The 25,916-nt window shown below is 41.0% G+C and overlaps 1 protein-coding gene across 3 annotated transcripts in view; it reads right to left on the bottom strand.

Moving 5' to 3' along the window:
- The window catches only part of Hrh4 (histamine receptor H4), a 70,000-nt gene that overhangs the window by 32,126 nt on the left and 11,958 nt on the right, over nucleotides 1-25,916 (bottom strand). Inside the window, exons 3-4 of one of the 3 annotated variants that reach the window (XM_047526638.1) lie at nucleotides 24,286-24,363; nucleotides 23,709-24,037 (exon numbers count right to left, since the gene is read on the bottom strand). The exons of 1 other annotated variant lie outside the window; for it this stretch is intronic. In XM_047526638.1, the coding sequence (XP_047382594.1) occupies nucleotides 23,855-24,037; nucleotides 24,286-24,363 (261 nt within the window). In that variant the 3' untranslated portion in view covers nucleotides 23,709-23,854. Of the gene's footprint in view, nucleotides 1-22,525; nucleotides 24,364-25,916 lie in introns of those variants that run through there. One more of the 3 variants, XM_047526637.1, reaches the window with a different exon arrangement.

The raw sequence follows: 25,916 nt of genomic DNA, 5'->3' as shown, positions 1-25,916 counted from the left end.
AAGCCCTTCTCAGTAAATGTCAAGTATGAAATTGTTTTATATAATTTTATTCATTGGACCTATCCAACTCCCACAAGATTTCATTTGATTTTCAGAGATTGATGCCATTATGTTCCCCATTTCGAGTATGAGATCAAAACATTTCCCATGCCAGACTAGACTTTCCTGCACTGTGATGCAGAACTTGTTCAACCACAGTGCTTTCCTGGAACAGAGTAGACCCTACGGTTCAGGTACCCCCTGCCCAACACCACTCCCTGCAGATGGGCATGAGTGGGCAATCGCTGGGAGCAGCAGACTGAGCAATGAGTCCCCACTCCTACAACTGATCAGAGCAAGGAAGCCTAATGAGAAAGCAGGGCAGATATTCCACATTTTCAGTAGCTATTGTCCTAATCAAGGCCAACTGGAGTCAGCACAACAGCCAGACCATACTTGCAGGCAGAGTGGCAGAGATCTTTCACCAAATCATTTGCCTTTTCCTCCCAGATACACAGCTAATGTTCCAGCTCTCTTGTGATGGTGAGTGAGTTCTGGCCATGGGAATGCAAATTGAAGTGGCAAGCTTGTTTAAGAAACAAATTACTCATCTTACTTGTTGAAGATGGTAAGGAGGACTTTATTTAAGGAGGGACCATCACAACAGAACTAGGGACCTATGCCACGGGGTCTTGCAGTGGGGGAGAGACATTAGACTCCACTCTGATCCGGCATCTACAAACCAAGCAGGGTAGAAGTTACTGCGTGGAAAATTACTAAGAGAAAACATCAGAAGTGAGGGATATTCTTGTTAAACCACCTCAACAGAGTTCTTGCTGAAGGCAAGCCAGGGAGATAAGATACCAAGGATGATCAGCACCAAGGATAGAAATGTTTTAACTGAGTTAGCAGGATTCTTGCTCAAACTGGATTCTACAAGGACAGAGAGGGGAGCAGAGGACTGAGAGAAGACTGACTCAATTTTGGTCACAGGAGGGTCTTTGCTGTACTCTCAGAACTGAACTCCCATGCAATCCTCTCCCTCACCCCCGTTATCTCTCTCACTCTCTCTCTCTCCCTTCATCTGCCAGCCAGATTCAGATGATCCGAGAAAAAACTTCAAGATTCTGGGGGGAAATCTAGCTAACTTGCCTTATAAAGGGCTTGCTACTAAATATTTTAAGCTTTAGGAGCTCTACAGTCTATAACAACCACTCAATTCTGCTATTGTAGCAGGAAAGCAGTCATTGAAAATATGTAAGTTGTGTTAGTCAGCTTTTTGTTGCTGTGTCCAGAAATACCTAACCAGAACAACTCAGAGGAGGAAAGACTTATTTTGGCTGATTGTTCCAGAGGTTCAGTTCATGGTCAGCTAGCTCCAAGGTTCTGATTTTGCTTTCGCTCCATCCTGTTTTCTTTCCTTACAGGGATGGCAGAATTAAACTGGTCCATTACAAATGATTCTCCCTTGGATTTAGCCATATTTGATTGGTAAGACTTGACCATTCTTTACCTATAAAAAATTTACATTTATATATATATATATATATATATATATATATATATGTGCTAACAGCTAATATTCTATGTTTTAAATATCAATAACATTCACTTTGAAAATGGAATAGCATAATACAGTTACATTGCTTTCACAGCGTTAAGAGGGTTCGATCCAAAAATGCACGGACTGTGTGACCAGATGTAATTCTTCAACACATTCCTAGGAGGAACAAGACTGACTATATTCTTGTCTTGACCCTCCCTCTTCTAAAGCTGCAATTCACCTCACTTCTAAATCTACAGAAAAGAAAAGTGTTATATATTGAGTTCCAAGCATGTGAGGGACATGAGCCAGAGTCACAGTTGAGCTGAAATGGGGATTAAGTGCCTGGCTGACCCCCAAGCAGCCCTTTAAACAAAAGGATCTTTTTGTCTGAAAGAATGGAGCCTGCTGCAGAGCAGAGAAGGAGAGAAGGTGAAATGAGCAGGGCCATATGGTGTTGGCTCTGAGCCCAGCTAGCAGGACCAGGTCTGAGCCCTACAGTAAGAGGATGTAGGCAAAAAATAAAGGTGTTGTTTTCTTGAGGGACTTCATGAGATATAAGACTTACGGGGGAAATCTTCAGGGCCCTTCTGGGTAACAGAAATGGGTCAGGAGCACTTACAGCAGGGTCTTGGTTTGCTGGACAATAGATAGAAATAAGTCGGGGGCTGAGGGGAGACTCTTCATAGTGTGGGTAAGAGAACCCTCTTAGGAAGCTCAGTAGTAATGGAAGGAGATGAAGGAAAGAAAAGAGAACTGATGTCCTAGACATAAGCAGATAGAGGAAATTATTATAGAATTGTGGGCATTTCTTACAAAGCACACTAGTTTGGATTGTCCAGAGAAACAGGAGGAATAGGAGATTCATCTGTCTAAAGAGTTGTATTTTAAGGAAGAAGCTCATGAAATTATGGAGGCGAACAAGTCCCAAGATCTATCAGGTAAATCTGCAAGTTGGAGACTCAGGAGAACCATAGTTCCAGTTTGAAGGTAGGGAAAAGCCAATGTCCACCACAGAGGAAGAATTCTCTTTTACTCAAAGAAGGGTCAGCTTTTCAACTGATTGGATGAGGCCCACCCAAATTGGTGAGATTATTCTGCTTTACTCAGTCTACTGATTTAAAGTCAATCTCACCCAAAATCACCCTCACAAACACACTCAGAATAATGCTTAACCAAATATCTGGGGATGCTGTGACCCAACCAAGTTTGCACTTCAAATTAACCATTACACAAAGTAAATTCATTTACTCCTGTGGACTGATGATTTTTGTTGGTTTACATACCATTTTGTGAAATCTTCCCAAAAACTTTGAGTTAGAGATCACTGAGGCAGGGGAAAAGGTTAAGTGAATTGTCTAAGGTCACAGCTAGCAGAGGGCCACAATTTTAATAAACCCAGGACTTCATGCATCAGTCACTAGTTTCCAGCATAAGAATTCCTTTTTATTAGCAACAAAACACCATACCTTTGTTTACATACTGTTTAGCTCTTTTGGGTTGATATAACAAAATAGTTTAGACTACGGTTCATAAACAACAGAAATTTATTGCTCACTGTCCTGGAGGCCGGGAAGTCCAATGTCAGGACATCAGCAGATTTGATAAGGGTCCATTTCTCATAGATGGTGCCTCCTCACAGCATGTTCACATGACAGAAGAGGCAAACAAGCTCCCCTGGGCCTCTTTTATAAGGGGACCAATCTCCTTTATGAGAACTCTGTCCTCATGACAATCAACTCCCAAAAGATTGCCCCTCCTAATACTACTACCTTGGTGATTAAGTTTCAACATATGAAGCTTGGGGGAACACAAGCATTCAGACCCTAGCAGATCTTGATGCAAGAAAACAAACTAATAAAAAGTTATTGGAACAACTAGGGAAAACAGAACATGATTTTGATTTTAGATGATATTCAGAAATTGTTGTAAGTATTTTTAGGAATAATGTAGCAAAGAAACATAAAACTAAAACCATAGACTATAGTTTTGTTTGAGATGATACATTTAAATAAAGCCTTTAAAAAAATGTGAGTTCCTCCAGGCAGAGCCAAAATACAACCTACCTACTGTGTCTATTCTGATTGATCATTGCCCATGGCATACCCTTATTAAGTACTTTGAATATTGACCCCTGCTTCAACTTATTGACTTTGTTCAGAGCTAGGTTCTCCTCACATGACCACAAGATGGCTGCAGTCATTCTAATCCTTACATTCTCTCATCTTATTTTCAGCAGGCAGAAAATGTTTAAATATCTTGATAGTCTTTCCAAAGCCCTGGGCCTTGTTCTTATTGAACAGCAACCTACCTAGGTCACTTGCCTTTCAATCAACTATGGCCAGGAAGTTTAACTGCAGAGTTTAAAAATGGGGCAAACTTAGTGCCCTATTGCACAAGTTGATATTGGGAAAGAGGTGCCCAAATAAATGCAGGTACTACTAAGAAGACAGAATGAGTGGGGTTGGGGATTTAGCCCAGTGGCAGAGCACTTGTCTAGCATGTGCAAGGCCCTGGGTTTGGTCCTCAGCCAAGAAGAATGAGAAGAAGATGAAGACAAAGAAGAGGAAGAGAAGAAGACAGAATGTGTGATTAATGGTCCTAAATAGAATTGATTTTGAGTGAACTAGTCCTAAGGTTTTAAGAAGGAAAGTTGGCCCATCTGAGTGGAATGTTTCTCAGTGACATGGGAGTCTTATAAGAAATGAGCTACTCCATCCACCATTATTCTAGACAAATTAAATTATTGTTTCTTTCATAGGTCTGAGGCTTTGTTGTCTTTGCCTGCGGTAAGTCCCTCTGCTAGAAATGTGCTCCCTCCCACCTCTCTCAGCTTATAAAGATCCTGCTTATCTTTGATGGCCAACCCAGATGCCACATTATTCAAGAAGATGTCTTTGAATTCCTCCCATCTTGGGCTGCTCTGGCATTCCTCCAAAATTCATATGTTGAAGCCTAATCTCTAATGCTATAGTATTAAGCGGTGGGAGATTTAGGATGTAATCAGGTCATGAGAGCAGAGCCCTCATGGGATTATTGAATTTGGAAAATGCCTTGTGGGAGCCCAATTTTCCCTTTTGCCTTTCTGCCATATGAGGACACAGCATTTGCCCCTTTCTCCATGTGAGGATGCAGTCAGTAGGCGCCATCTTGGAAACAGAGTGCAGGCCCTCACCAGACACTGAATCTACTGGCACCTTAATCTTGGACCTCCCAGCCTCCAGAACCATAAGCATTCAATTTATATTATTTATAACTGAACCACTCTAAGGTATTTGGTTATAGCAGCAGGAAGAAACTAAGGCAAAGCCCACCACACCCAACCTGATCCAACGCTTTCAAACCTCTATGGCACTACACAACTCTTAAGGCACCTCCTCTCTTGGATTCGAGGGAAGCACAGCTATTTCCACACATAAACTCTCTGAGGCAAGTCATTTGTCCAGCTATAGGCCCGATCATCATCAGCACTTGACATTTATGAAATTCCATTCAATTCAGCATCTAGAGGTCTGTCAATTCTCACAGCTATTTCAACCACCATTAAAACAAAACAAGATGTTCTATTGCTTATCCTAGGTGGTGGGTCTAGAAGCATCTTTATATTATTACTAATATTACCATTCACTCTTTAGCATGTGTGATACAAAATTTTTGTTTAAGAAAAGCAAACAGGAAAAACAGAGTAAATTCTCACAGATTCCCCATCATCAACACATCATTTTCACACATGAAGGACTGCTTAAAGTATAAAGGGTAAGCCATTCCCTGAGATTAATTCTGCTCTGGATCCCTCCCATGCTTCTTGGAGCTGGGTCACTGCTACCTTAAGAAAGCACTAGTTGAGACTCGATGCCTATAATTCTTAATTACAATTGCATTGCTGGCTTTATGTGCATCTCTGCTCATTTAAACTCAATGCTGACTGACAAATTGTGCTCGTCTGCCTATTCGACAGTAATTTAGTCAGGCAACCTGCAGCTTGCACCAGATTGATGAGCAGCTGTTTGATCTGTTTGGGGGATGTATTGTTGTTTTCTTGGAGGAGGCTGCTTTGTGCAGCTGCCTAATGGATGAATAGTTTTGTCTTCTCCAATGACATTGTGGACACTCTAGATGGCCACTCCTGTAACTGCAAATGCACATTTCAAAGGAAAAAGAAAATCAATCACCCACCATCCCAGACACAGCATCATGCAGAAGAGCAAAACAGAATAGTTCATCAGACCCAACTTGAATTCACACTGCTGTTTTTTAGGCCAGCAGAAGTTGAGGTTGAGACTCAAAATGTGGCTATTCTTAATCCTCAAACCAAAACCTATGCAATTGGTTACATGTGATGGTTTCTCTCTAAAGTACTTTGGGCTAGTAAACTTTGCCTTTGGGTAGAATAATCTACCCACAGCTCCAGGGTGCATACAGTTCTGAACCACTCAATCTTCCTCTGACATATCTTAAGCATGCCGAGTTTCTGAGTTAATTATCTGAATCTTTGAGCTGTGTTTCTCTCTTCCCCTCCCCTGCCAACAACATGCATTTTATTATTTTTCCAGTTTGGGTATTTCATGGTCCCTGTGGCCTGGATACAGAGTTAAGGGAAAGTGTCCCTAAGGTATAAGCAAGTACTTTATTGAGCTATAATTCACATACCATGAAGTTCACCCATTCGAAGTGTACAACGTTTTTGGCATATTATATTATTAATTTTAAGTTGTAGTAAAAAACATATCATAAAATTTTCCATTTTAGCTGGGTGTGGTGGTACCCACCTGTAAACCCAGCAACTCAGGGGGCTGAAGCGGGAGGATCATGAGTTCAAATCAGCCTCAGCAACTGAGTGAGGCCCTGAGCAATTTAGCGAGACTCTGTCTCAAAAAATAAAAAGGACTGGGGATGTGACTCAGTGGTTAAGTGCCCCTGGGTTCAATCCCCGATTAAAAAAAGAAAAAAAAAATTGCCACTTGAACCATTATGATTAAATAAATTCACAATGATATGCAACCATCACCATTCTTTTCAAAACTATTTCAAAAACAAACAGGGGCTGGGGTTGTGGCTCAGTGGTAGAGTGCTTGCCTAGCACGTGCGAGGCACTGGGTTCGACTCAGCACCACATAAAATAAATAAATAAATAAAACAGGTATTTTTTAAAAAAAGGAAAATCTCCTGGACTGGAGCGTTTTTTTGTTTTTTTTTTTTTTAATGAAAAAAACAAACTCTGTAACCATTAAGCAATCACACCCCAATCCCTTACTTTCTCTTTCTATGAATTTGCCTATTCTAAGTGCCTCATGTAACTGAAATCATACAATATTTGTTCTTTCATAACTGGCTATTTCACTTAGCATGTTTTCAAGGTTCATCCATGTTGTAGCCCATATCAGAATTTCATCCCTTTTTAAGACTGAATAATATTTCATTGTAAGCATTTACCACACTTTGTGTATCCATTCATCTATTTCAAGAGACTTAGGTGGTTGCCACTTTTGGTTATTATGAACAATGCTGCAGTGAACATTTGCACACAATTATGTTTGAACTCCTCTTTGCAAGTCTGTTGCAAGTCCCTAGGCAGATACCTAGGAGTGAACTTTCTGGTCATATGAAAATTCCAAGTTTAATTTTTAGAGGAACACGAAGCTGTTTTCCACAGGGACTGCACCATTGAACATTCCCACTCATGCGCCAGGGTTCCAACTTCTTCACATCCTTATCTAAACTTGTTATTTTACATTTTTGTTATTTTGTTTTGTATTACAGTCATCCTAGTAGGTATGCCCAGTACAATTTGAACCTTAGAATCTGAGCAGCAATTTTCACAAGCAGCAATGTGAAGGAAGAAGGAGATTTGCCATTTTGGATTTGAAAATACACTGACATATCAGGCACAGTGGCACTAGCCTGTAATCCCAGCAACTTGGCAGGCTGAAGCAGGAAGATCCAAGTTCAAGGCCAACCTCAGTAACTTAGCAAGACCCTGTCTCAAAATTTTTTAAATTTTTGAAAATTTAAAAAAAAAATGGCTGGTGATGTAGCTCAGTAGTAGGGCATCCCTAGTACCAAAAAGAAATTACAAGGATGCCACCATTTTAAGGAATTTAATCTAGGTCAACTTTAACTATAGATGCTTACTGGTGGTTTCATTTTATGACATAAAGAGAGGACACTGGGGACACTGGGTTATAGAGATCCTCCTCACTTGCAAATATGTTAATTGGTTCCTGTTAAGGAACAACATCAACTAAATTGATGGCAATAAAGTATGGACAGGTAACAGTTAATATATTCTACACCTCATGTGTAAGGAAGTTTTTCAGAGTTGAAGACATACCAAGGCGCAAAATTCAATCTCTGAAACAAGTTCATAAGCATCAAATATGTTCACTTTTCAAACTTCCAACCTTCATATCAACCCAATATCAAGCTAATAATGTTGATTCAATGAGAAAATAAAAGCAATTACCGTGGGACCCTCCATTCCTCTCCTGCTGTCTGAAAAGAGACTCCCCACCTCTTTTTCAAGACCACCTGTCCCTTGTGGCTTCCCTCCCAGTGGTGCCGGGCCCCTCGGCCCTCTTGCCCCTTCTCTCTGACCTCTTCTTTTGGGGCCACAAACACCTCTCCTTTACTAAATTCCTACAAGCCAATGTTTCTACTGGACAACCCCTGAAATGGTGAGCATGGAGCAAAAAAGGACTCCCCAGAGCAGAATGAGGTCCAGGCACCAAAAAGGAAATCAATAAAGCAATAGATTCAGAAATGGAGTTACAGAAGATGCCTCAAAACAGAGGAGGAAGTTCATACCGGCACACAGGCACCAGAGCCCAGAGCCCCTCTGATAACAGTCAGACCTGTCATGTTGCTCGTAAGTCCAAATGAAGCTAAAAGATCAGCACTCTCTAGGGCATTTTAATGAATTCACTAATGACATTCTTTAACTCCAGTAATACTTAGGGTTTTCAGACTTAATGAACAAAAATACAGAATGCCCAGTTAAATTTGAATTTAAGCCATGTATTTGTTATTTCTTATTTTGTTCGTTTTTTTCAAATTCATATGTTTCATTCAATATTAGGATGTCCCCAATACAAGTCCTAAATATTGAACAGGACATAATTATGCCATTTTTTAAAAAGGTTCATTGTTTGTCTTCAATTCAAATTTACCTGGGTTCCTTATAATTTGCCTGGCATCTCTAGTCATATTTCCCCTCCTTAAAGAATTTGACCCGTCTCTTCCTGAATCCTCCCTCTCACATGACTTGCAGTGTATTCTTCCTTCTGTTTCTGTCCATGGCATCTCTTCTTCAACCTCGTCCTTGAATGTAGGGATTCTGCAAAGTTCTGACCACAGGCCAGGTCCTGCCTTGCTCCATATTATCCCCAGTTCATCTGTTCCTGTATCTTCCTCACCAAATCTACACCTAATGAGTCTCCGACTCTTACTGCTCAGAATTTCAGAGCCAAATCACTTCCATCTTTCTTTAGACAGTTTCACTTCAAATTTCCAACCCTTATCTCAGACTCAACACATCTAAAACTGAACTCACTGTTCTACCTCCAAATTCTGTCCCCAATCTCCCACCCAAGTTCATGGTACCTGATTGTCCATTCAGGAAATGTCACATCCTGAATTCCATGTTTTCTAACACATTGTTAACATCCAGTCACCAAATCCCTTCCATTCTACCTTCAAAAATGTGTCACTTCTGTTACCAGGGCTTCATCCTTTGTCATCTCTTGTTTGAACAATGGTAACTAGTTGCCCTTACTCTTCATTTTTTTCTTCAAACCACTGCCACACAATACTTAGATATGCTTCCTAATTATGTGATTCCCTTCCCCAAAAGTCTGCACAGTTTCCACCAAGAATAAATGTTTTATTCTGACTAGGAATAAACTTGCTTCAACTGCTAAAGGACCCTTCTTTATTGTTCTGAATCAAGGTCACAGACAGTATGCGAATCAGCCATCTGTCTTCACACAATTTCATGTTAAATGCGCATTTCATTTTTCCTGCTACTTGATATAGAATTGGAAAATACAGAAGAGCTTAAGAATAAAATCCAGTCATAGATTTTAAATGAATGACATTTTAACCTCTTGTGTGCTTCATGATCAGTGTATTAGTCAGCATTCCATAGCTGTGACCAAAATACCTGACAAGAACAATTCGGAGGACAAAATGTTTATTTTGGTTCATGGCTTCAGAGGTCTTAGTCCAAGGTTGGCCGACTCCATTGCTTTGTGCCTAAGGTGAGGCAAAGCATCATGGAGGAGGGTGTGGCAGAGGAGTTCTGCTGCCTCACAGTGGACAGGAACAGAAAGTGCGAGTGGAAGGGACCACAGGAATGTGAACCCTTCTAGGCCACACCCCCAGGGACCCACCTCCCTGCAGTTACCACCCAGTCAGTCCATTCAACCTAGGATGGACTGATTGGATTACAGCTCTCATAAGCCAATCCTTTTAGCTCCTGCATTAACACAGGAACTTTGGGGTACACCTCATATCCAGATCATATCAATCAAACAGTCATTTTCATAACAGGCCCCTCCAAATATCTACAACCAAGCCTCTTCATTTCCTGTATACGCCAAACCCTTTCCTGCCCATATGCTTTTCCTCAGTCTGAAATTCTGTTTTGCCTTTTTCTTCACCAACTCAGCTTTGAAAAGTCTCCCTTATGTGAGGCCATCCCTTATTCCTCTCACTTTTCCCACCTCTAGCCTGAATTAATTTCTTTGAATTTTGACAAAATTTTGTCCATCATTTAGCACTTATTCATTTCCTCACCAAGTTGTTGATCAAACATGGACTGATTGGGTCAGTTACTGGGACAGGTACTGTTATGGTTTAGATGTGAGGTGTCCCCCAAAAGCTTACATTTGAGACAGTGCAAGAAGGTTCAGAGGTGAAATGATTGGGTTGTAAGAGTCTTAACCCAATCAGTGATTTAATCCTCTGATAGGGATTAACTGAGTGGTAAATGAAGTGGTGGGGTGTGGCTGGAGGAGGTCGGAATTGGGGTGTGGATTTGGGTATATATTTGTATCTGTTAAGTGGAGACTCTCTCTGCTTCTTGGTGATTTGAGCTGCTTCCCTCTGCCACACTCTTTCTCCATGATGTTCTGCCTCACCTCGAGCCCCAAGGAATGGAGCTGAACTTCTGTGGACTAAGACCTTTGAAACCATAAGCCCTCAAATAAATCTTTCCTCCTCTAAAATTGTGCTGGTCAAATCATTTAGTCACAGCAGTGAAAAAACTGACTAAAACCAGTACTTGGAGAGGCAAGGGCAAGACATTGAGCAGTGTGGGCTCAGGGAGGGAGAAAGGATCTCAGAACCCCTAAGCTCATATGGCAAGGCCAGAATGGCACCCCATCTTAGTCCCCTAGCCAGGGGCTCTCACCTGTGACTTTCTCTGAAGTTCTACTCAGGCTGACAGCAGTTTCTTGGCCTAAGAACCTAGAAGGGGACATAGCCTCCAGGGAGTGACCCACATCCCTCCCCCTTCACCATTGACCATCTAACTCTAAGGCACAAAGGCCTGACTCTCTTGCCTCAGGGGCACAACTTTTCAATCAGATTTAAGTTCCAGAAAACTTCTCTCTCCTCATCCCTCCAGCCTCAGCAGACCAAAGCAGACCACTGACCTGAGCCCACACTTTGCTCAACTCCCTCCCATAACTCTGTCTTCCCTCACTCGCTTTTCCTTTCCAAAAGAGTTCCCTTCCTTCCATAAATCACAGGCACCTGAAGTGCTGGCTCATGTTTGGGCTTTGAGCCAAGTCTGGGCTCTCTCTGGGATCCATTCTCCTCGTCTCTGAACTGGGAATTGTGAATGAGGACCTGTGAAAGCACTTAGCTGGGTGCCGGGAATCAACAAACACCCATTAAATGTTCCTGGAATCTGAGCCTCTGCCCTTTATAAAGGCCAAGACCAGACAGGAAAGGATGACGGAAGGAGTGCCATGTGAAACTGAGGTGAGGTGCCCTGCCTGAGGGGAAGAGCGAGTGCCACTCAGCTTCAGACACCTCCGATCCACTCTGCCTCCCCCTAGCACCTTCTAATAAGTATCCCACCCTTACTGTTGATTGTAAACTTATCTTTCTTGATTTGCTTATTAATTATTTCTAACCCTTCCTGTGCAGTCCCCAGAAAGCTAGTACTGCTAGGCATTCCACGGTTGGTCAATGCTTACTGGCTTACACACCTGGAAATAGTGAAGGAAACGCTGGCTTAGATTCAACTCTTATGCTCTTGGCAAAAGGATGATGGCAGGGATTCTGATGAGATGGATGCACTGCAGAGGACCTGGGGTGCTGTCCTGGGGACTTAGGGATGGACCCAGGAGGAGAGAGACAGGGATGACTCACACAGGTCTAGGGAATGCATTTTCTCATTTGTTTCACGGTACACACTAACTACCATGCAGCTGTGCTTTATGGGTCTACCCAGTCTTGTCTACTTTTTATTTTGATCACCAAGCACTGAGGACTCAGCTTGCTTGGAATTAAAAGAATGCTTTAATTTTCAAGCAGATAAAAGAGCTTCTTGCAGATGAACCAAGAGCATTCATTTTTTCCTCCTATGATTTCCATCCCAAAGCATACAACACAATGCAAGAAACAGACATCCTGGTTGTGAAGTAGAACGCAACCAGATGGTTTTCCAGTTCTGGCAATCTAAATACCCTGTCATCTGCATTACATAATTTTTAGAGAAAGCACACTGCTTTAATTGTGCAGCACGGATCATGACAGATTGCTCAGTTTTTTGACATCATTTTCTTTAGTGTTTTCTCTGCTCTGAGCTTAGGGAAACTAATTATGTCCAGGTGGGGTCCAGGTGCAGGTATGTATGCAAACTCCAGAGGGCCTGCTTAGATATAAAATGGTTTTGCTGGAGTGTTCCTAGCTTTGAAAACTTGCTCTCTTGGCCCTTTTTAATAATTGCTCATTTCTCTCTAAATATTCCCCCATCTTCATGCTGACTAATGAGTAATTGAAGTTCTAAGGGAACAGGACCAGCTCTGATAAGGAAGAGCATTCCCAGGCCCCTTGGCCAACTGTGGACTCTCATTCTGTAGTCTCTTAGGAAACCTCGATTTACAACACATGGACTCGTTCTTTCAATTATCATCATCATGTACAATGCTGAGATGATTTAGCTTCATTTCAAGTTTAAAATAGAAAAGTGTACTTGTTAAGAAGATATATTTCCTGTTATCAAAAGTAACTGTAGTGCTAGAGATGGTGGTGATGATGGTTGCCTAACAACGTAAATGTACTTAATGCTGCTGAATTGTACACTTAGAAGTGGTTAAGATGGTAAAGTTTATGTTATGTGTATTTTACCACATGTGTATTTTACCAATTATACCAACAATTGGTGCTGTTTCTAAGTGCAGGAAGTGTAGTCAATAGAAATTAGAGCAATAGGCCATGTTAAAAAAAAATGATCCGGCTTCATATCCACATCACTGATAATGTGACTGTCCGACATTGAATGCCCCTAGCATGATGCAGGGGGAAGGATACAGTGCCACCTGTAAAATGTTCTTGCCAAATGACTTGACTGTGATTGAGCTTAAGATAGAACTTTCAGTAAGACTTTCTCAGCTGGGGTTCCTCAACTGAATCCTAGATCCACAGAAAATGAGTTGAATGATTCAATTCTCCCAAGAGTGGAACATAGCTGGTGCCATTGTAGATGCCTGAGATAAAAGTTAATTCATCACATAAAATGGATGCTTTAGGACAATTATACCCCAATTTTCTTATAGATCCCTAGTTGGGAAGGCTCAAAATAAATGACATAATCAGACAAATCCAGAATGTGAGACATTCAACAACATAGCTCACCTAGTTCCTTCAGAAAGAAAACATCATGGGGAAAATGTGGAAATACTCAATTAAAAGAGAGTAAAAACTTCTTTCACAGATTTTGTTGTTGTTTCTTATTTGTTTGATTTGGTCTGATTATCATTTGCCTTTTTTTTCACCTTCATTTACACGGACTCATACAGTATATACATGTACCAGACTTGTTTCCTTCAACATAATATCTGAGATTCATTCATAGTCCTGCATGATTCATTATCTCTTTACTTTTTATTGCTGTGTAGTATTTTTGTATAAATATGACACAATTTATTTGCCAGAGCGTTTAGTTAGAGTCAAGTAGCATGATGCCTATAACTTATTTTCAAATGATTCAGCAAGTATGGTGTGTGTGTGTGTGTGTGTGTGTGTGTGTGTGTGCAGAGATACAGATAAGATGAAACAAACATGAAAAAATGTTAAGTATTGTTGGATATAAGTAGTAGATATAAAAGAATTTGTTATATTATTTTCTGAACTTTACTGAATATTTGAATTTTTCTGAAACTTAAAAAATATGTCTACGTTTGAGGGAAGATATAAAGGCTTGAGGTGACTGGCTTAAAAGGACAAGATAACTAAAGAAAAGACCCTAGAATAAACTTTATGAACCTTGACTCCTATCTGTCATCCTGGACTCTGCCACTGTTTCCTGATGTTACAAACTGATTATTAAATTTGAAAATGATATGTGAATGCATCTCCTTCTGCAATAGTCTATCAGTTCATACAGGCAGACCAAAGACACCTGAAGATTCATCTTATAAATAAATTGAACTTGCATTCTACCTGGAAACTCAAACTTCCCTCCACAAATCAAAATCAATTTCTCTCTCTCTCTCTCTCTCTCTCTCTCTCTCTCTCTCTCTCTCTCTCTCTCTCTCTCTCCTTCCCCTACCCTCTCTCCACAGCTACATTCAAAATTGCTCCACAACCACCTTACCCAAATCCTATTGCCTTCTTGTAATGCAAAAGCTAAATTGAAAGCTAAGTGGTCCTGGCAGCCCACAAGGCCCTGGTGATTTGTGCCCTTGCGCGGGAGGGGACAGGGCGGACTGTGGTGCTTCTGTTTGAGGTTCCCTCACCCAGCTGCAGCACTCAGAAGAGCTTCTCAGGTGGCTGGGCTGCTTTGAAGGTTTACTTTCAATTAAAAAAAAAAAAAAAAAGACAGAAGCCAAATCAGCAGCTGTCAGGAATGAGGGAAGATTTATTCAGGGTGGTCAAAGGGGAGCGTGGCCAGCAGTAAAGGCCTGAAGGTAGACAGGAAGGAAATTCAAGCTGGGAGAGAAATTCCTCCTGGCAAGGTCAGCTGGCGCTGGGCTAGTCCTGCTAAGGCTGCACTGATCCCTGTTGCTGGCTGCCCAGGAAAGGGAAAGGACTCTGCTGGCAGACACTTGGGTGGGGACGGAGACTGCCCAAGGGGAGCAGGCGGGCAGGGCCTTGAAAGCACAGCTTATTAATCAGACGAAACCAGGCCTGAGGGATGGAAACATGACTGATTTTTAAATTGCTTCCTGATTCAAAAGCTGGTGTTGCCCACCTCAACATGTGACGAGGGGTGACGAGGCCAGGTCCCTGGGCGGTTCCGCACGCTCAGAGCTTCCCTTGAAGTCGGCCTGCGCGGAGAAGCCCGCAGATGTGCACAGAATAGCGGGAGTCGGCCTGCGGTTTTATCACCTTTCATTTCCTGTCTCAGTTCTTATGTGGCTTCAGACGTGTGACACACTAGTGTGAAAACTAACGTGTGCTTTTCAGAGGGAATGAGCCAAGTTCGCCCTTAACCCTGAACAATGCCCAAGGAACTTGTGGAAGTGAACAGCTGAGCTACACATGTAGGTTTAAAGAAATTCTCTTCGTCCCCTCTCCCTGTGTCTCCACCTCTTCCCCTTCCACCCAGTCTCTGGTGCAATTGGGATATACAAGCGAGCGTGGGTGCCATTCTGTCCACTTCCTGCCGACCTGACAGTTACCCATATTACACCTCCCTTTGTACCTTTTGGGTTACCATCAAAGCTGCCAGTTACACCAGGAGATGTTGCCCAAAGATTCATCCCAGACCTCCTTGCCTGTGACTTCTCTAAACATCATATACACACAAATATGTATGTGTTCACACATATACATATACACTACACATATATAATGTTATATATCCATGTATGTGTATATACACACAATTATGGGCCAGAGGACAGCATTTTGGCAACATCAGACTGCATATATAGCAGTGGTCCCATAAGATTACACCACCTAAAGACATCCTGGCCATCCTAGTTTGTGTAAGGACACTATAATGTTTGTACAATGATAAAATCACCTAATTCCTAATTTCTAATTTCTCAGAACACATCTCATCATTAAGCAGCTCATGACTGCACACACACACACACACACACACACACATTCACACACATTCACACACAGATATTTAGAGAGTATGTTAGTAATCTTTCTGTCACTGTGACAAATATCCAAGATAATCAACTTATAAAAACAAAAGGTTTATTTTAGCTCACAGTTTCAGTCCTTGAATCCTTGGCCCTGTTGCTTTGGGCCTAAAATGGCACAGCACATTATGGTGAGAGTATGTGGTAGACAAAGATTGCTCACCTCATGACAGCTGAGACACAAAAATGTGAGAGAGGAAGGGCCTGGGATTCCAATACCCCCTTTAAGGCACATCCCCAATGACCTAACTTCCTCCCACTAGGCTCCACCTCCTCAGGGTTCTATCACCTCCCAACAGCTGCACAGGCTGGGGAAACATGAGCCTTTGGGGAACACTAGAGATCCAAAATATAGCAAAGAGAAATTTTTTTTTTTTTTTTTAACTAACAAAATTATGATAGATAAAGCTGGTATTTGTCTGATTTCCAGACACTAGCCTTTTGGGACCTTTCCTGTCATTTCTGACAGTTCCCAAGGAGATGGCCTCTCATACCCATACACCAGTCTATCTGCTAGTCAGCCTGAAGCAATCCCCCTCTTTCTAGCTTCCAGCACTGGCTCTCCTTCATCCTCGAAGCTTTCTGGGTGGGAGAGTTCCAGTACTGCCAATGCCTATCAGGAGAGTTTAATGACCACCCAGGACTCCAGTGATGGACTGCCTCTATGGGAGCCCAGCAAACCTACTGGCTGTCAAAACAATGTTGGGTGACTTGCAGAATGGAAGAGAATGACTTCCTCCCTAGCTCTGTGTCACATGGTGACATCTGGTCACCAAGGCAGCTGTGTTACACCAAGAGGATACCCAAGTCTCTCTTGAAATGATTTATCAACTTGAGGGGTCACCTCTTACCTGGATGGGAATCCTTTCATGTAAAATGATTCCATAACTTCCCATCTTCATTCCTCTATCCAGAAAAAGTCAAATATAAGCCAAAAAGATACATAAATATTATCAACCCCTTTCTTATTTTTTTCTTTTCTCTTTCTTCCCAGATTTTCTTTCCCCAAATAAGCCTCTATTTCCCAAGTTGCCAAACAAAACCTCACAGAATCTTAACAAATGAAACAGATATTGAAAGAGATGGAATGAAGGTATAATGTGCATTAAATGTATCTGGGACTGACTTTAGTCAAAATTTCATATAAATCTAAAAAACCCAGTGTAACTGCCAACTCTTAGCTTTTTTAACAACAGCTGATAGTTTTATAAGTTTATGTGAATCATAAATAATGCCCACAGCTAGGTGCACCAGCTACTTAGTAGATTGAGGCAGGAGGATCACAAGTTCAAGACCAGCCTGGGCAACATAGTGAGACTCTGTCTCAAAATAAAGTAAAAAGGGTTGGGGATGTAACCTGGTGGTTCACCTTCAGTACAAAAATAATAATAATAAAATAAAATGATAAATAATGCCCATGTTATGTGATAGATTTGTTTCCAAAAAATTGACCATAGAGTAATTTTCAAAGTGTACATGATTTCAAAGTGTACATAATCATCAAAGTGTACATGATTTCCCCATTAAGAGTCTGTGTAATATTGAGGACATAGTGTCAAAGGAGCAAAAACTTTCAGTCAGGAATACTTTGATTTAAATCATATAGGAAAAAATATTGGTAAGATGAAGATTTGATGGGGGTTACCAACTTACTTTATTTGAGGAAACAGCACAGAAAGAACTCAAGTGATTGTTTTGGTACAACTTACAGCAAAGGTAAAATCAACCTCAACGTGCATGTGCTGACTGGATAACCAGGGAAGCCATGCCCATGGCTAAAGATTTAAAATGTGGCCAGACAAATGGCACATGGTGTAATATGAAAGTGGAAATTGTTTCGTAATAAAATGATTTCACTTTTGAAATCATTTTGTAATAAATAATTTTTATTACAAAATAATTTCAATTTTTACTCAAATGAAATTCTATTGCTTCTTTGGGCACCCCCCCACACTCCCTCCATCAACTAGAATGGATCTGCAATACCAAATTTAGTCAGAAGAGGGTGATTTCTAAAATAGGGAAAATGCTGCTGAAAATAATGATTTTACAAAGAATTTTAAGTCGAAAGATCATGAATTTACAGTTATCTCTGACAAAGTTTTAGATACTCTTTACAATAAGAAGTGAACCACTACTTTGAGAGGTCACTGGGAAAGATGGTTTAAGAGTAGCTGTAAGAGGAGCTGGGGAGATAGCTCAGTTGGTAGAGTGCTTGCCTTACAAGCATAAGGCCTTGGGTTTGATCCCCAGCACCCAAAAAAGAAAAAAAAAAAAAGAGTAGCTATAAGAGAAATGCCAATAAAATAATTAAGAAAGATGGAATGGGTTTGTATATGTATAAAACAGAGGAGAATTGTTCATTTTCAGTGAATTTGGAGGAAGAAATATTTTGAAAGGATTTGGAGGTCCTGGAATGCAATAAATCTTTTAAAGTCAATAAATTGTGATATTGTTATAAAGGAAGGTCTAGCAAATGACCCTAGTGAAACAGAAAAACTTTTGTACTTATATTATAGTCTCAGGAGATTTTAAGGAATTCTTCAAGAAGGAATTCTTTCTGGAATGTGGGGCGGGGAGCAGTTGGTGTGACTATGCATATGTATATTTGTAGATGGGCGTGGGTGTATGGATGTGTGGATGTGTGTAGTATGTAGATGTGTGTACATATGTGTGGGTGTGGGGATGTGAGTGATGGGTGGATGTGTGTGATTGGTGGATGTGTATAGTGTTTGGGTGTGTGTGGGTGTGTGGAAGTGTGCAGTGTATGAATGTGTGGATGTGTAGTGTGTGTAGTGAATGAATGTGTGGGGGTGTATGGCATCTAGATGTGGGTGGGTGGGTGGATAGTAAGGTGGGTGGATGTGGGTGGATGTGTGTGGTGTGTGTAGTTTGTGGATTGTGTGGTGTGTTGTTGGTGTGTGGATGTGTGTGTGGAAGGTGGAAGGTGGGTGTGGTGGGAGGCAGCGGGTGGGACAGGGGTGTTCAGTGGAGTGCCCCCACACCCACAAATGCCCTTATACAAGCACCCTGGGGCAAACTTGCCTTCTAGTGGGTGAAAGAAGTCATTGTTTTGTTTTTTTAGAGTTTATGTTGCCTTAACTGATTTTCTGAGTCTAATTCAATATAAAATAGTGAGAAGTGAGGGGCTGTTATCAGATTTCTTTAGATTGCAATACATAACAATCCCTGCATTTATTTATTCAGTGGCAGTGCTAACAGAAATAAAAGCAAGAAAAAGCATGTGGACCTACTGCCATCTGGTGGAGAATATAGGAACTGCCATACAGTGCAGGGATAAGGCCCTTAAAATGGGATTTTGCTGATATTGAACCGTTTTGTTTTGATTTGATTTGACTTGTTTTGCTGTTGTTTTTGTTGCTGTTTGGTCCACTAGCTATTCACCTCCTTCTGAAAGCCTAACTTATTAACTTCAGATCCCCCTAAGTGTTGAGATCCCGGTGGGATGAAGCTTAAGCACCTGGACTCTGGTTTCAGATTCCCCAGGTTCAAGTGATGACTTCATTACCTGCAGATCGTGTTGCCTGCGGCAAGTCATTGACTCTCCTCTTTCTTTAGCATCCAAAGAATGCGGTATTTAATTCTGGGCAGGCAGAGTAAGTACCAGACTTCATCTTTATCACCCGTGTGATTTTATTCCAGCTTGTTCCAGCCACCCTTGTCTGTACAACATCCAGGAGAACAGCTACGTGGCCTTGCCACAGGAAGACTGGGCTGCCCAAAGAGATGCTGGCCAAGCAGGGCAGCTCTGCAGCAGTACACGGTTGGGCACTGCCCTCTCATTTCCCTACAAATACCACTATGAATGAAACAACCAGTCAAGCTATGTCACTCCACTGCCACACACGTTCCTGTGAGTGTTCCTGTTGATTGCATGCCAGGTGATACATAACTCCTTAAAGGTGAGGATTCTGCCTACCCTGCCCCCAGCAGACACTTCATGGTAGGAACGTTGCTGGACTATTATCTCAATGTGGCAGACATTTTCCTCAGTCTAGAAAATAGTGTGGAAGACTATGGCTTTCAGAACTCCAGACCATCCAGAGGATGAAGCCAGAGGAGCAAAACTCAAAGATAATGACTGAACTCAAACCAACTGAACTTGGGAAATGAAGAGTCCAGGAGAAGCAGAACATCCAACCTACCACCTACCTGCCCCCTGGGTCATGACCTGGATACTGTAAACTGGGGACAAAAAAACAAGAAGGACTGAGTAATCATTTAAAAACCATTTGTCTTTCAGTTTCCAAGAAGAAGGTGATAAGCACCTTTCCCTGACAGAACAAAAGTGTATTTTTTTCCATCTTTATCTTTACTATTGGAAATTTTAAATAAGGATGTATATCAGAAAAAATGTTTCAACAGTTGCCCTACTTTTTTTCTGCAGGATGTCTTCTTTTTTTCCTCTGTTCTCTTTGTGTGTGTGTGTGTGTGTGTGTGTGTGTGTGTGTGTTACTAGGCACTGAACCCCGGGGTGCTCTACCACTGAGCTATACCCCCAGCCTTTTTTTTATTTTGAGACAGGGTCTCGCTAAGTTGCCCAATCAGGCCTCAAACTTGAGATCCTCCTGCCTCAGCCTCCTGAGTAGCTGAGATTACAGATGTGTGCCACCTTGCCAGGCAGCATGTTTTCTTTAATATTCAACTCTTTATGACCAACCTCTCTGAGAGAGCAGAGAATAGGCAGTATTGACATTTAAAACAAGACGGAAAGTACTTCTACCAGTTCTTTCACAGAACTACTAACCATGAACCAAACTGGCTGATCCTCCTAAAAGTCCTCTTCCTTCTCTTACTCCTTTATAAAAGGCTAAGCATATAAAGAAATGACTGCAGGCATGAGCAAGGACAGACACATTTTAAAAGTGAGAGGGACCATTTGATATAAAGTGCATAACCAATGGTTAGGTTGCAGTCCCTGACCTAGGTGGCAACTTGAAGAGACTGACTGGAAGGATTAAGGGAGAGACGCACAGAGCTAAGAGCAGCTTCTTTCCCCCTCGGCTACCCTTCCTCTCCATCCTCCTGGTGCAATTTCACCCTCACGAGTGTACCTACTCCACTGGTATGTTATGTAATTTGTGATATTTCAAAATCAGTTATTCTTGCAACTGAATCATTTTGCAATGAATATGTTCCTGTAGAGAAGTAGCCATGACCTTAAAAAAAAAAGTGTTCTCTTGCTTAATAATGTTTATGTCTTTTGTCCAAGCTATCACACAAAATAAGCAATATCAATGTCTACTTCTCTCTTCTACTCAGCTTTTGGAGGATATGTTTAATCACAGTAGGGTAGGTGCTCGACATGTCAGTGAGCTATTGCCAAACAATGAACACTCCCAGGATGTAGTCTTACTATTATTCAGGTATCGCTGGGTCAGCTGTGTGACTCCTCTGGTCTGGGCCATGGTAGGAGCTTTTGGCAGACCTCATTTTGCCTCTGCCTCTCCAGGAAGCCACTGAGCCAGCTAGAGGCTGCCAGGCCAAGTCCACCTCAGTCATGGAAGCTTGATTCTGCTCCACATGACCCCTCATGCTGCAGCAGACTAGCCTGCCAGGTGTTCACCTGGCAGCTGGGCAACTCCCAAGAGACAGAACAAATGCGCACAGGTCTCTTCGAGCCTAGGCTCAGAGCTGGCAGGATGTCATTTTCCTGCCTATTGGCACCAGTCTATTAGCCAAAGCAAGTCACTCTGGATGGGAGGAGCTGGAAAGTACAGGAAGGAGTAAAAATTGTGGCCATCTGAAGGAAAATATCTAGCCTTTCACTAAGTACCAACTGAGCTTCTGTGGCATATCCAGCAGTGTTAGTATGAGAACCCCTGAGTAAAAGTCCTGTTCCTAGGGACTCTAAATCTATTTGGCAAGGTTCACAGTCATCTTTTTTTTTTTTTTTTTTCACAGTCATCTTTACAATAACTAGCTAATACCTCTGAAGGTCTCAGTAACATTTGTTTGATGAATACATTCATGTGCCATCAAAAGTATTTATTTTTCAAACTCTCATTTTATAGAGCTGTAGCCTATTTAGTTCATTTATCATGTGTATATCATATTTTGTCATGTCCAAGATACATATCGTTCATTTCTCAACTCTGAAATCAGAATGAGACTATGAATGTGATTTTTTAAAAGTTCTGTACCATAAACAATTTGTAGCTTTTTTTGTTTTATGGTGGTAAATAAAATAACTTGCTTTACATTGACAGCATCTTTGAAGTATAAATTATATTTTATATGTAAGTTAGAAAACACATGTGAATATTTTAGGTATGCTTCCCTCAAGGTTCAATTGGGAAAAGTTTTCCTAGGACCACTCAATTCTGTGAACGTTCAGGCCTCCAGCAATCACATGAGATCTACAACTACTGATTTATAAATGTTAAAACCAACAGTTGACACATAGCAACTTTATATGTTTATGCATTCATGAAAACTTAATTCTCAATTTTTCAAATTGCTAATAAGTGTTAAACAGGTATCTCTTATGTAATTAAAGCATAAGTGTATATAAAAATCATGTACATTTCTAAGCCATGTTGCTTAAAGATATTTTTGTAGTTTAGTGTTCAAAATTAACTGAAGGCTTAAGAGGGTCAAGAAATACAAAAATTACTCAATTGTATAAAAACTCTGAGAAGTTGTAGAAGGAATACTAAAAAAAACCTTTAGGTGAGATGAAATTAACTCTGAGAAAAATAATATTTTATGACATTGAAAAACAGAGAACAATTAAAAGGAACGAAAGAACAAAACATCACCAAACTAATACAATGTGAATTCTCAGTAGAGTATAACCTGCATCAACTACATTATAAAGGAATACCATCAGGCACTGCAATATACAATATTGGGCAAATGAGTAAAGACATTAAATACATACAACAATATTTGAGAAATAACCATTGACACCTGCTCGGTCAATGATCATATAGTCCTTACACCACCCCTTACCTGTCCTCTTTTTCTGGTATTTTCACACAAAGAATTGTAGCTTGTATGGAAGTTGGAAGAAGAGAGCGGTAAGAAATAGGACAAACTGCTACCTATCCCTTGTCCTCTTCTCCTGTGATTGACAGGGCCTTCCTCTACCATACCACACCTTCTTCCTTCCTGGGATCAGGGACACAAACTCTGGACATATACATGAGCTCACCTGGGCTCACTCCAGCATCCCTGTTCTTGTCAACTCAAACCCAAACACACCTGTCCACTGATGATAACAGAGCTACCTACCCCCAAATGAGGCTCCTGATTCTATTGCATACTTCAGGGAATGACTTTCAAACTGGATACATTTCTTTTGCTATCAAATTTTAAAAAAGAGAGAGAAATTAACTTACTACTGTTAACAAGTACTGTACTCAACATAAAAAGAAAAGAGAGACTCTGGACTTTACAATCAAGGTTGTGTCAAGATCTACGAAACAAGAAAGAGGTGTTGACTAAGAAAAATAGTACATGGTGGCTATGAGTTTACAAAAATATGCTATCAATTCATCATTAGGTTGTTATTTACAGGCTAATGTTCCCTTGGCCTCCAAGTTCAGATCTTTTTTAAGTTTTCAAGTGTTATTGTTTTATGGATTATTTTGGTAGAGTAGAATGAGCAATATGGTGAGATTAAGACTAAAATTTACAGAAATGAGAACACTATCATCAAGAGGATATCGACCGATTTTGTGAGGGTATGGGTTGCTTTTTCATACAAAAGATCTTTAAGAAAGCCTTCTGAAAATGCTTGTGACACAATGGATACAAAAAGGGATTAACACAGGAGTTGATCCACTGAAGCCAAAATGCAATTCTGTACCAATCTGATTCAGGACGCTGCTCTGGTTTGTACATCGAAAGAACGATTGTGAACAGAGAATATGGAGCCCAGCAAACGGCAAAAACACCTAAGAGAATGGCCAGTGACTTGGCTAATTTCCTGGCTCTGAGCAGCTCGATATGTTCTCTTTGGTGAAGAGATACAGAATCAGAGTGGGAGAGGGAACTGGCTTCGGGAGCAACTGTATTGCTGTTCACATGGGTTCTGAAGAAAAAGAAGAGATTGCTCTTTCTTCCTTGTCTCTCTGAACCACGGGATGTTGCTGCTTCCTGCAGTGCAGGAAGAGGTGTCCTTGAAAATAATCCACGTCTGATTGAGTGCCCAGAGTCTCTGGAAGAGACAGAGTTGGGTCCAGGATGGCTGAGGCACCTACCAAGATTACCCCGCTTCCAAAGGCTCCAGTAAATATGCACATTGAAATAAGCAACTAAGATGACTGGGACCAGGAATTCCAAGAATGAAGTGATGAGGGGGATATGCCATTTCAAAAAAAACCCAGGTTCACATTCCTTATTATTATTATTATTCCAAGTAGTATTCTTCCAAGACTCTGAAACCAGAATCAGTGGCCCATTTACCAAGAAGGCCAGCACCCAAACGACCACCATCTGAGTGACAATCTTCAAGATCCCAGTATGTTGAGCTCTGTAAGACACCTACAAGAGACCAAATAAGTTTGTTTCAATGTAATGAACATATATTGATTGCACAAAGCATCCCACGGGCTCTCAGAAGTTTCAGGGATGTGCAAGAGGTTGAGACATGAAGTAACATGGGTATTGTGACATGTGTCAGGACAGAGAGTTCAATCTGAGTGGAACCTGAGCCAAGATATGGATTTTCTTAATGGTTTTCAAGGAGAAAACTGTAACTTTCAAGGTTAAACCTCTGACACCATAGAAAATGTCAAGGTTAATATCTAAAATTAGAAAACAAATTTTCCTAACCAACAGACATTAATCTGAATTAAACTGGAATTAGGTACACCTGATCACACTATTTCTCAACCGGCAGGCTGGATCATGACAGACATCCTTTTCAATGCAATAGAAGAGTCAATGTCACAATGCATTACACAGAGTTATTGTTTGATGATGTTTTTTCAACCAAAGTAATATATCTTTGGGAATATAGATACACATATGGAGAGAAATGCATGTACTACATCACAGCGTAAAATGTATTTCTCACCATGATCCCAAAGTTTGAAAGACATGTCTTATCTGATTGCACCATTCAGAAAGAATCTACTCTGCAGTTCATTCTGGGACCTCAAAGTGGCAACAAGAAAAGTAAGAAGGACTCTCACATCACTCCCAAGAAGATCAAACACTAACAGAAAGATGTTTAAATCTGCTGCTAGGAAATACTCCATTGTTACTGAGCATTACCAAATCACTTCCACCCACAATATTTCCATCAGACAAACCACAATGCCAACCTAAGACAGCCAGCCACTGTAAAAGAAATGACTAAGGCAAGTGCCACTGCAGGTTTTAAGGGTGGACAATGTTCTAGCTCCACTGGGTGACAAGGACAGGCTTCTACAGGGGCAAAAGATTTCACAGGTGACGTCTGACCTGGGATCACAGGATCCTTGTGCTAGACCTGAAATCCTTAAGAATATCTTCTACATCAAAGGACATCTAAGGCCAACTACCCTATATGAGGGCTAAACATCTGGATCAAGAATTTTGTAAGGGCATCTGGAACAAGCAACCTCTCTGAACCTCTTCTGGATCTATAAGTTTCCTTCCAGCTCAAATGTTTCATATTTCTCTATTTTCCTCACTCACAAGAAAGGAAATACTTTACCCAGGAAATGGGAGTCTGCCTGCCTTTCACCCTCTCTTACGTACTATTCCCTCTGTGAGTTTTAAAGGCTAGCCCACAGTGTTGACATATTTTTAAGGGACATAACACTTCTAGCACTATGTTTCCTTGATGGATGTGCATGCTAAGAAGAGATCACCAATGGCTAGAGGTAAGAGAAAACTGGTTAGTAATTAAAAAAATAATAATTATTATTATTTCAACTGTAGGAAAGTGGTTTTTCTTCCCCCACCCAAACTAGTGGCATTTCTGAGAATATGCTGAAATGCTAACTAGAATGGCACTGACCACAGACTCCCATATACAATATACTTTTTTGTCTTCTGCTTCTTATGCCACTAATTAGTACATCTCTTGCACTAAATCTAATGATTAT

Source organism: Sciurus carolinensis, chromosome 15 (assembly GCF_902686445.1).
Source record: "Sciurus carolinensis chromosome 15, mSciCar1.2, whole genome shotgun sequence".
Classification (NCBI taxonomy): domain Eukaryota; kingdom Metazoa; phylum Chordata; class Mammalia; order Rodentia; family Sciuridae; genus Sciurus; species Sciurus carolinensis.
Note: the sequence above shows the minus strand (reverse complement) of the source record. Positions and strands in the feature narration are given on the sequence as shown.